Raw genomic sequence first — 12,692 nt, forward strand, 5'->3', positions numbered from 1 at the left:
GGGGGGGGGGGGGAGGAATGGCTAACTACAGAGATTCAGAGGACTATGAGTATGAGACAGAAGCAGAAGAAATGCAGTAAAGGAGAGGAAAAACAGCAGCTCTTTAGGACTCTAGGAATCCTCCTATTGCCTATCCAAACAACTCACTTGTTAGTCATAGCTCTGACTTCACTCATAAACTAAAACACTGAAAGGCAGCAGCAGCCAGGCTGGTTCATCTCACAGAAATCACTAAGTACTTACTTGCTTTGTAAACTTTCTTTGTAGAAGAGCTAGAGACCTGATAAAAAAGAAAGCTTGCACACCAGTAACCTCTTGTCTTGTCTTGTGGTGGGCCTGAATGTGGCTCCATTATTTAGTCAGCGTTCACAAGTCATTAAAAAACTTCTGCAAACAGAAATTCTGTACAAGTTTCCATATTATAAAAATAACACAGTACACATCACACACAACTCTAAGAAACAGATGCAAAGCTGGTTGCTTATTTAGAATAAAGTTATATATTTCAAATAAAATAAATACTTTCAAAAATTTCAGTCCCCATCCAGAGACAGATAAACAGCACATTTATTTATTTAAGTTACATTGAGCAAGCTAAAAAAGCCTTACAACCAGAAAAAGCAATGTGGGGCTCAGCAGTTGAAAAGCGGCAACGATAGTTTGATAACTAACATGTTATGGTATGTTGCTTTCACAGTAGTAACGTTATTGAACAAGTAGTCCCAATTTCAGATTACACTTACACTTGCTATAAGACTCAATGTACTGTTGGTCAACAGGATCAAAATGGATAATTTGTACACAAAGTCTACAGTTCCTCAAAAAAAAGGTCTGAAATGTATAATTCACAGTAGATTTTTGGACAGTAGAGTGCAATCATGACTACCATTCAGACAGAAAAAAACCCCAGGATTGTGTTCAAATAGCAAGGTAAAAATGTAACAAGTACTATTACATTGAATCTCGACAGTTAAATTTCACTTATCTATATCTGTTGCAGGAACACTCTCCTCCTGGTTACAAGATTGTCACCTTCCCAAACTGTATTTCCTCTCCACTTACAAGAAGAAACCTCTGGAATAGCTGTTACATAAAAGTACAAATGTAGTGTGACTATATAGTGAATTTTCCAGAAGGGACTAGGAGAAACCATTCATGAAATTTGAATGAGTGGTTGACAGTGGGATACAATGTGCAAAACCTTAAGGATGGCTATATATGCCCACTGAAGAGAGTTGGTTCGATACCAAAATCCTAAATATTTTACTTGAACATTTGTACATCATTTCATTGAAAAACTGAAACAATATGCATTTGATGCAGGCATTACCTCCCCAGTATGATGTCAACTCAAGCACTGTTAAGTGTAGCCATTTCATTCTCGAGTTGTTTAATTCTGCACACTACATATATGGTGCGTTCTCTTCTCTTTACCTTGTTAGGTTAGCTTCCCCAGAACTACTCTCCTCCAACTAGGTCAAAACACCACCTACCATCAGAGCTGATGCATGCCAGGTTCCCTTATGAGAAAGGCACAGCTCTTACAAAAGGATTTAAAAACAGATCGCTTTGAAGAGTGAAACCTGGGCGCCTTCAGCCATGACTCAGAACACACAAAGAGCTACTGTCAAGGGTCCTGTTTCACTTTCCCACTCAGCAGTACTTTCATCAAACTACTTATCTGAGTTATTTATTCTTCTCCTCTTTGTTTGGCTTCACTGGCAAAAGAAAAAAAAGTATCCAAGACTTGCAGGAGGAGAAAATGCTTTAGATGCAGAAAAGAAATCCCAAAAGGAGGAACAGATTGTTACAAAACATTGCTTTTAGAAAAACCCAGCTTTCAGAGACTCAAGTGTATGTTTTCCAGTTTCTTGCTACCTGTACTATTTTTGGCCCCCAAAAAAACTGCTTTATAAGGATAGTCAATACTTGCCATCTGACTTTATTTCCAAGAATTCTGGTTTTCTTTTTTAAGTAGTCATGGGTAACCTTATAGGAGAACACATTTTGCTGCCAATATTCAGACCTTTAAGCCTTGAGAACATATCCAGCCTGATTCGCAAATCTTATCTGTTGCACCAATGAGAACAGTGAGTGATATTCAGCACTGCACCAGTGAACATGAGACAGAACTTCCCCTTCCCTTGTAGCCACCCCCCATGCCCCCTCAAGCTGCTCCACTGGGACCCCTAATCCTAGGGGGCAGATTCTGGGGGCATGTAGGGGGAGGAGAGAATGGTGAAGTTTCAAGTCCTATCGCACAAGCAAGACTCACTTGCAAAAGCGGACTGACACTGTTGGATATCACCCAGTGTATTTTTTTTTTGAAAAACTTTCATTAACTTCATTCTCAACGAAGCCACCAAAATCTATTTAAAAAAAACAACAATTTGTAAAGATGCTGAATCCTGTAAAAAACATTGCCGCATATTTATTTTAACAAAAGGGCCGATTTATTAATTTTTTTACAAATGAATTTCAAAACAAAAAGAAAACATTTATGCTACCTACTCATGACTTTCCAAATGCCAGCAGCCCTCATGCTGTAAAGATACTAAAGATCAGAAAAAATAAACAGCTTCACTCACAGTTCACCAAGACAGCACTAAGCTACTGTGTTTAGACAAAAACAAAAAGGACTAAGGTTCTGATGTATTTTGATTTAATCCATTTTGCCTGAGATAACAAAAGTATTTCAAGCAACTTCCATCACATTGTCCTGCATTAAACAATCCTCTACTAAATTCTGAACAGAAGTTATTCAGTAAGTTTCTCAATTTTTTAATTTTTTACAGTTGCTTCAAAACCATTAAGTAGTAAATGTTTAAGAAACTAATTAGGACAGAGGCCATAACTTCATCAGAACACCACTGCTCATGGTTTTTTTTCCTGTTTTTTGTTTTTACAAAGCATTAGTGTTACCTATTTGGCTATTAGTAGTAGCAATTTTATCTACAATATTTAACAAGGTAAGTTGCAGGCAAAAATTTAGTACAGTTTCAATAGAAACACCCTTTCCTGAAAATACAGCAGTATTCGATGGACTAATATTTTCTGCATCATTTATAAGGAAGCTTCCCATCTATGAACAGGAACAAAAAAGTATCTACAAACCTTGTAAACAGATCTGTATCATTTATAAACATAAATAATCCAAATTATTAACAGCCAACAGCAGAAATGAAAAATCATCATCAATTCAGTGATCCAGAGCTCCCTTGCCCTTTCCAGACCTCTCCTCAAAAAGGAACAATAAACGAAAGCTCCGCTAAGACATTCTTAAGGGCCATTTTTAAGTACAGCTGATGATCCACAGGTCACTTAAACCAAGTTACTGTTTATCTGTCAGAGTTCATTATTACTCCCACCCCCAAAAAAGCACCCTCAAGTCTGGCAGAAAGCTTTTTTTAAAAAAATAAATCTACATTCGTACAAGTATATCTTCTTGTTGAAGTCCAAGACAAGAATACCATCTTGCCCATCTCAGTGAGTGAGAAGACCCAGTTTCAATTTGTTTCTTTACAATGCAGCTAATGTATTAACATTCGGCTTACAATCAGAGTGATGTTTCCAAACTATGTAGTGGGCTCCCTGGGGATGAAGAGGTAGCAGACTTGTTCAAGTCTGTTGTAAGATGAATTCCACTGTCAACCGCATTGTTATTTTTGTTGGGAGAGGGTGGAAGAGGAGTGGAGTTTCGTTTCGTTGGAGCATCATCTTCAGCATCGGTATCATCAATAAGGGGAATATGAGTCTCAGAATCTTCTATGCTAAACTCCGGATGCGTCATAAAATTGTGGATCGAACTTCGTGTCTCAGGTTTTTCTAATCCTTCATATAAGGAACTACGAAATGCATTCACCACTCGGATCTGCAAGGATGAAAAGCGTAAATGTCAGTATACAGCTGATTGTTCTAAAGGGAATACGGTTTTTATGGGTTTGAATCCACAGACAGCTAGACATGAGTGAACTGAATTTGTATGTAATGCAGTGGAACTTGCAATAGACTGTGAAAATAAAAATAAAAATGGAAGAGCATTTCAGGAGAGCACTGCCAGGCTTCAGTAGGAATAAAAATGTCAAGTGCCCTGTAAAAAATGCAAAACCCTACAAAGCTGAACTGGTGCTGCACTTATAAATTAAACATGGGCTAAGTGATTAATATATATATATATTAAGCCAATCTGAAAAATCTACTCCAATTTAAATGAGTAAAACATTAGACTTCTGAAACCATAAAGATGGCAGGAATTTTGGAAGTTACTTTTCAATCATGCTGGGAATTATGGTGTCTCCTGGATTTATGGAGTGTCCAAGTATGAATAAGTCAATAGTAAGCAGTGTCAAAATTGCTGACATTCTTTCTAATATCAAGGAAGGAAAAAAACACCTTTACAAATGTAAATATTTGAGTATATACCACACAGAACACTTGCATAGTCATTTGTATCACAGTTTGCAGAATCAAGAAGAAATACAAATATAAATACTATAAAATACTATCTGTAAGAGGCGTGTATTTCAACCATATTATATACACACAAGCATCACAGTCACATTCAAACGACAACAGAACATATGAAACAGCTGGTCCATGATTTATGAATACAGATTTTAACCTTCGTAAACTCTATAGTGTAATTGTCTTCCAAACAACTGAAAAGGGCAGTAATAAAAGACCTCCAATATTTGTTGCAGCTCATTTTGTTTTACAGTGAAAAGAATTTGTACATCTCAGTTTGTCAAATGAAGTTTAATACTGTGAACAGGTTTGAATGTAATGCTATCTTCTAACTCGTAATCCCATTATGACATTTCATATTATAACTTTTCTGCTATGAAAATAAACCATCTGATCCTATTCCAAATAGTACCTTTGCAAAACTGAGAATCTGTGTTATAAAATAACTGGTGTTTTCACTTGTACTGCACGTAACTTTGACATTTATGAAAACATCCTCATTACAAATGGAATGCCAGAACACACATTCTTTAGTCAGAATACATATAGAACCAAGGGGCAAGATTCTATTTTAAACATAAGCAATTTTTAAAATCCCTAACAACTTCTTTTTAGTAGGATTATAGATTTTTGAACCATCACCTCCTTAGCTAACCAAATGCTAGGTCAAAATGTGTCAGACAACTTATGCGAAAAGAATGTTTACATGATCTATTCACATTATCAGTTTGTTTGAGGGAAAGGACTTGTGCAAGTTTCCTCCTCAATGTTTATATTCTAATCTTGTGATATGCCTGTTCATAGAAGAATCTCAAACCCCACCCTCTATGTTGCACTAAAATTCTGCATTTCCAACACGGCAAGGTTTCCTTTGCTATCAGAAGAAAAGTAAGTCCAAAAAATAAATAAATCTTGAGCTAATGCATCAAAACTACTAGGCAGAAGTCAACTGCAGACCATTTTAAAAGATCTATATTGGAAAGAGGTGTTACCTTTCAATACACGAACAGCAGCAAGCATGTTGTGTACATGTGAGTTTGCATGCATTTTTATTCCTGGACTTCTGTATCAGTATTCATATAGGGCTAAGCAGCATGTGGAGGCCAAAAGACCACCAAATTGATTTAGACTGGTCTACTGGGAAAGACAAAGCACCCCATTCACAGAAAGGAGATCATCACCAAACTATCAATAGAAAGCAACAGAAATAATTGCTCACCCCTACACTTTCAGTATTATGGACACTATTGGAAATACCATTTCTATTTTTGAAATATCTGTTGTTAGTCAAATATTTCATGTAACTTCTTTAAGTTTGATGTTTGAAACATACTGAAATTCAAGCACATAAAACTCTTGGACCGGGATCCAAAAACATACAAATCTCACAACATCAAGACATTAGCTGCAGACAAAGAAAACTTCCTCTTACTACAAGAGTTTGCAAACAAGCCTGTGGGGCCTTTCCATTTCTATGGGTATCATCCCTCTTTCATGCCACTCAAATACTTCATGAAAAGCAGTATTTCTAAGAAAGATTTCTCAGGTCAATGTCAATGTAATTAGGCACCTTTGTTATTTTGAAAACAAAAAACCCACCAGGCACTTTCATTATTGGGGGGCGGGGGGGAGAACATCCACTTTTCCAGGTATATACCAGGCTTGAGGTATTTTAACCCAAGTATTTAAAGTTCTAAGTTACGTCCTTTCCATCTTAAAGTATTACTAATTTTAGAGGGCAGTTAGCACATACAATGGCAATATTGTGAGTGAAAAAGGCACAAGAAGAAGAAAGCTGAAGAAATAACCAAACTGAGGTTTACATATAGTTGCCAAGATAACCTAGGGGGCAAAATGCATCAAATTACCTGATATAAGTAACTGACTTGAAACAACTACTTTGAATTAATGAAAATATTTAGTTTCAAGTCTCAGTAAGTAACTGAACTCCTGCAACTTTGAAGGAAAAGAAAAAGAAAGAATGTGGCAGCTAGACTGGTCTGGGAGCGGCCACTGAGACCATATAACACCTGTCCTGAGAGACCTACATTGGCTCCCAGTGCATTTCCAAGCACAATACAAAGTGTTGGTGTGGACCTTTAAGGCCCTAAATGGCCTCGGCCCAGTATATCTGAAGGAGTGTCTCCACCCCCATCGTTCAACCTGGACACTGAGGTCCAGCTCCGAGGGCCTTTTGGTGGTTCCCTCACTGAGAGAAGTAAGGTTACAGGGAACCAGGCAGAGGGCCTTCTTGGTAGTGGCACCCACCCTGTGGAACGCCCTCCCATCAGATGTCAAAGAAATAAACAACTATCTGACTTTTAGATGATATCTGAAGGCAATCCTATTTCAGGAAATTTTTAATGTCTAATGTTTTACAATTTTTTATGTGCTGTAAGCCGCCCAGAGTGGCTGGGGAAACCTAGCCAGATGGGCGGTGTATAAATAATATTAATAATTATTATTAATACAAACCCTCAATATTTTATGCATGAGTTATGCCCAACATGTTTTGTACTTCCCTTTAGCAAGGATGTGAAAGCCAGCTACTTACATTTGCCAGCTTTAAACATTTAAATGAACTGTATTGTATATCTTCCTGCAAACAGTCATTCTTGAAGGCATATACTCAAATATTTATAACGGTTTCCTGAATATTTTTTAAACTCCCCTCTGCAAGAATCAAGGCACAATATGTGCAGGCTCACAGCTTTCATTGTAAATCAATAGTTGCAACTGTTCCACCTGTGTTGTAGCCCTCTACGAAAAAAAAAGAGTTTCGAGGACTCCATTTTGTGAGAAAAAGTATGAAAAGTCTTAACGATGAATTTAAGGACTGAAGAAGAGAATGAAACGTTAGGTGTGTGAATTAGGAAATGTTAATTTCATGCACTTAGGAACACGCACTCACACCCCACAGTAGTAGAAGCAGTAGTAGTAGTAGAAGTAGTAGTAGAGGAAAACACTACATGTGTAGGGGTAGAAATATTTGTTACATCATGATGCTGGCTGGCGATGGAAGGTTGCCGCCTTAGAGCCCCCTGAATAGAAGTTCCACTCTGGAAAGCATTCACTACATCCATCTGCAAGGAATCAGAGATTGTGACAGCTTGCTCAGCAAGAGAGAGAGAGAACAAGAGAAAGGAGCATCCCATCTATAAAACATATAAAAAAGCAAAGAAAAAAAAGGCACTTTTATAGAGCAGGTAAAGAAGCAAGAGGCGCATTTAGAGATGAAGTAAAGAAGGAATTTGAGGGATTAAGGAGCCAACCATTTGACCACATAGCAAAGAGTTCAGTCACACCGTTTATAACTACCCCCCAACCAATGCCAAGAACAACGGGAAGATTTATAACCCCCTCATCCCTAACCATCTCCTACCTGTTCCAAGACCATACCTGAGTTTGTATCCTGTTTAGGCCCCTAAACCACAATATCTGACCACGCCGCAGTTCTCTTTCAGCATGATCAATCTCCTCTACATCTTCTGCCAACTCTTCTTCTGGAATCTCATCCTTCTGGGTTCCATGACCAGCTTCTTTAAGGAATTTCAAGTGGCTGGTTGGAATTGTTGATATCAACTACAATCATGAGAAATAAGTTAACAGGCTTGTCAAAGCTAATTATAACACAAGCTGTGCTGAGGAATTCTGGGAATTCCAGATAAACAACTGAGATTTCCCACCCACCGACCACAACATTTACTTGAAACCTTCTTTTCTAACAAAGCAGAACATACAGTGACTAACTGGGGTGCAGGGAGATAAAGGAGGCTATGGCAAACAGTAGGTAGAAAGCACAGCAGCAATAGATGCAACCAAGGCAGTAACCGACAACTCACAGCAGCAGAGATTGCTGGTTGCATTTAACTGTGCCACACAGTTGACAGCATGGCTTGCATCAGGTGAATGGAGACAGAAGCAATTTTTAGTGATTTCCCCCACTTGCACCCCACTGTGTCCTTCCTAAATATGCTCCAGAGGGTTACCCCAGCCCTTTGCAGCAGGTTTAGGGAGTCAGGGGAGCTGCAGGGAGGAAGACAGAATTGCCAAAAACTTGCTCCCCATTCCACGGAGAGAAGTCTTACCATCAGGTGAGTGACACTGCTAGCAAATTCTTCCTTTCCCTAAGTTCCCTACAAAACTTCAAAGTGGGAGTAATGGAGCAAGTTGCTTACAGGTGGGAAAACCACACTTGCTATAGGAGGAGTGTAGGATGCACACACACACATTTTTCCAAACAGAAGAACTGATAATTCCAGCAAGTGAACTGCACAAAAAAGCTGTTGCTTCTTACCTGGCCCCAGAGAAGTGTGCCCATTCCTAGAAAAATTGACCAGAGCCACTGTTCTACTGTAAGCTCCGAACAACTGAAAGGTTTCCCTCCAAACTGCACAATGACGATCTGTTAAGAAAAATCACAAATATTATCACTACTTTATTTTTAAAAGTCGGTGCTGGCTATGCTGCACCAAATTATTTGACCCATCTATTCCGAAAATAAAATTCTGAGCTATTTTTCTGTTGGATTTTTAGAGCTCCCCAGAAGCTTGCTTCTGCCAATGCATCTGGTCTACTGTTTGTCGCCACCACGCGCATCTTTTGGTAGACAGCAAGGTCACGATTTGTGAAGCCCCTGGGAAACTGTGATGGGGTGATATTTTTATCTCTGCTACCTGGAATGTTATTGTTTAATTATAGTTTTATATTGGTACTTTAATATTTTATTTTATTATGTTGGATTGTATGTGCATTGCCCTAGGTTTCCTTTGGGAAGATGGGTGGAGGAAAAATGCAATGAAGTAAAAAAATCAATACAAACTATCAATACAAAAAAATCAATCAATACAAAATGCATTATTTGCATTTTAAGGGGCAGTTACCAGGGCAGTTCTGGGAGAAGTCATTCATTATTTTGGAACCATACAAACATATTTAACACTCCAGTGCAGGCATCCAAAACACTAATTACTAATTCTGCCACATTCTTAGATGGATACACTTAGCTTTAGTTGACAGCGGACAGGATCAGAGTCAAAAGTTCAATCTTATCTAACATGCAAATACAATGCCCATTTAATTGTGAAATTAGAAGCTGGATTTAAGTCACATATGAAAAGATCAGATTTCCAAACAAAATTGTCTTAACTGATCGTGTTGGATTCATCAGAATAATGGGCAGAGATTTATTTTATCTCCAAATTTAAAGCATTTCTAAAGATGTCAGCCGAATTACATACTATGTTACACCTGCTAAGGATGCTGTATCCTAACATATACATATACATATACATATACACCGGTATATATATAGAGAGAAAAACTTTGCCAACAAAAAATAAAAAATTCTTTATCAAGTAAGTTCAGTAACCAACCCACCTGTACAATAAATGTGCCCAGAACTATGGTACAGAATATAGCATTATTGAAAATTCCTTCAAATACATTCCTTTCACCGTGGATTTTTCGTGCATTTATTTCATTAAAAAGCTGCATCATAACAAATGTATTAAACACAATAGTATAGTGCTCTGAAGGAGGTGCGTGAAGAGGTGCATTCCGTCCACTATCAATGTCAAATATTTTTTCACCTGTGAAGGGGAGATTAACACTCTCAGTATCTCGTGCTGATTTAGATTTTCATGTAAGGCATTACCATGTAAACATCAAATACTGAAGAGTTCATTCGAAAACTAAAATAGCTATTTGAGAAGCAGTCAATAGAAAACACTTAGCTTCTAAAAAGTTAAAGCTTAGGAATCTAGAATTCTTACCAGCAAATAGGAGTGTAAAGACAACCACAAGCTGATAGCAAGCATGGCCCAGAATATTCTTCATCATCGTTCGCGAGATGAGAGGTTTATTTCTACCGTAAGGCTTCCTCAGCAAGAGAGCTTCTGTGGGTGGTTCCGTTGCCAAGGCAAGCGAAGCCAGTGTGTCCATTATGAGATTTACCCATAACATCTGAACAGCTTTAAGTGGAGAATCCTACAAAAACGATACATTTCCTAATACATAAACACAAATATCCTAGAAACCAACAAGCCATGCAGCAGTTAAATGTTTTCTCCATTGAGGTTTGGTACTGTGCTTTTAAAAATACATCTAGTAAATTCACTCTAAAAAGCTAGTATCATCAGTTTATACAAAGTGTGCATTTTCACTAGTTGAAAATGAACACATAATACCTACTTGTGTAATACATGCTCCTGTGAAAGCAACAATTACTGCAACTACATTGACAGTAAGCTGGAACTGAAGGAATTTGGAGATACTGTCATACACATTTCGGCCCCACATAACTGCTTTAACAATGCTTGTGAAGTTGTCATCTGTGAGAATAATATCGGAAGCTTCTTTAGCTACATCAGTTCCAGCGATACCCTGAAAGAAAAATCCCAAAAAAGTCACAACACCATGAACAACATTCCAGCTACACACATTGCAGTTAAAAAGTGCACGCACAAGTCCTGAAAACACTGGTCCAAAAATTACCATCTTCCAGTGGTCTCATCCTTTGCTTTTAACATATATTTCAGTACAAAAGCTGTTATTATGATGCACTATCTTGATAGCGAGTTTAAGTAATATCAAATGGTAAGAAGAATAACTATTGTGTCATATCCAATTGTTTAGGCTAGACACTGTCAGCATTTGTATATAAAAATCAATTGCAACAATTATTAGTTCGGGTTTCTATCTGGAGATAGAGAGTTGTTGGCACTAATATTAACTGACTTAATAAAACATGCAATCCATTCCTTTGCACATGCGGAAGAAAGTCTGATTTCAATGAGTCTTAGTCTAATGTACTCACTACAGAATTGCAATGCATAGACTACAAATCTTGAAAGTGAATTTCATCTGTTCCCATTAGGGATGATTACTGATGAAGTATGGCACATAAGCTAGTTAAAGCTATTCCAGTACAATAAACCCACAATGTAAGTATCTGAAATGGCACATTTTGGCTTCATTTGCCCTTTATCAATATTTTGCACATTTTTTGCTTAGATGAAAATAGCCTGATGCTCTAAAGCCTCTTTTGTTAGCCTCCAAAGCCACTAGGTGGCACAGTAGCACAGCTCCTGAATGTTCCATTCACATTAAGCAAATTCCACAAGTTCTAGCTGAGGAAAGCAATAGGTTTTGGAATCTAGGCATGGTCCCTTACGTATCATTCCAACAAGGAAAGTAGTCAGCTACTTGTGTCAAATGATTATGATCCACAAAATCAGAAAAGCTGCTAGTGTTAAAAACTGCTGGTAGTATAAAGAATGTTACTTATGCAGCAACACAGCTACTTCAACTAAAAAAGGAAGGGTAACCTTAAAATGCTACTACATATGTGAGTGGTATGGAGGGAATCTAAAGATTCACCTGCCACAAGAGCAACAAGACCAATTCATTTCTACTTCTTGGAATGATCAATGAACCAGACTCAAAAGAAAAAAACCACACACATAGAAGCATTCATGGTTCAGCGTCATGTAAGTGACACCAAATTCTAAAGAGATAAGCTAGTCTACACTCATCTTAGTTGCAGTGGCACAATTCCACTATGACAAGGAAAAGGAACAGAAGAAACCTGATCTCAGCAATAAATGCTCAAATGTGGTATCAGCTTAGCATGAACCACATTAACTTCTCGTGACCCAGCACGCTTCAGGTTAAAATGGCCAAAAGTGAGTTTCATACAATCTGACCTCAAGCAGCGACAGTAAAATTTCTCTCTGAGGTTTTCCACTTCTTCCCCCGCTATCCGTTCAGAACAGCCTCCCGGAATGCTCAATGATGGCTTTATATGTCTTTACACAAACTAAGAATCCTAGCTATTTTAGCTGGTATTATCAAAACATAGGTTTATTGTGCCATCTCCACATTAATAGCTTCAGGTTCCTACTTTTGATTTTAGATTCAGAGACACAAGTTACTCCACATCCCACCCTTCACCAAGAAAGCTGCAACATAATATACTGAAAAATCAAGTTGTGCTTCTATCCCAATTGACACAGTGAACAGATGGGAACCCAACTGCAGTCCTGTTTCACTTTTCATACATGTGTAATCCTGTATAGGGACAATGTAAGTTTATGCAGTTTCCCTCTTCAAGGTTATTTCAGAATAGGGTTAACAGAAAGCCAAGGGAGCTGCACTCAGTTTTGCTCTTGCCACTGCTGAGTGTAAGTTAGATGTATTCAATCTTTGGTATAAATCCAAATGTTCAT

The 12,692-nt window shown here is 37.9% G+C and overlaps 1 protein-coding gene across 9 annotated transcripts in view; it reads right to left on the reverse strand.

The window, feature by feature from the left end:
- Positions 1-549: 549 nt before the first annotated feature.
- ATP2B1 (ATPase plasma membrane Ca2+ transporting 1) overlaps positions 550-12,692 on the reverse strand; it is a 66,939-nt gene continuing 54,796 nt past the window's right edge. For 5 of the 9 annotated variants that reach the window (XM_083400937.1, XM_083400939.1, XM_083400941.1 and 2 more), the window contains 7 exons: positions 10,657-10,848; positions 10,239-10,452; positions 9,844-10,055; positions 8,762-8,869; positions 7,864-8,046; positions 7,461-7,547; positions 550-3,871 (listed from right to left, as the gene is read on the reverse strand). In XM_083400937.1, coding sequence (XP_083257063.1) covers positions 3,557-3,871; positions 7,461-7,547; positions 7,864-8,046; positions 8,762-8,869; positions 9,844-10,055; positions 10,239-10,452; positions 10,657-10,848 — 1,311 coding nt within the window. In that variant the 3' untranslated portion in view covers positions 550-3,556. Of the gene's footprint in view, positions 3,872-7,375; positions 7,548-7,863; positions 8,047-8,761; positions 8,870-9,843; positions 10,056-10,238; positions 10,453-10,656; positions 10,849-12,692 lie in introns of all 9 variants that reach the window. The other 4 variants (XM_083400942.1, XM_083400944.1, XM_083400943.1 and 1 more) reach the window with 2 other exon arrangements.

Source organism: Podarcis tiliguerta, assembly GCF_965153285.1.
Source record: "Podarcis tiliguerta genome assembly, chromosome: 10".
In the NCBI taxonomy this organism is placed as follows: domain Eukaryota; kingdom Metazoa; phylum Chordata; class Lepidosauria; order Squamata; family Lacertidae; genus Podarcis; species Podarcis tiliguerta.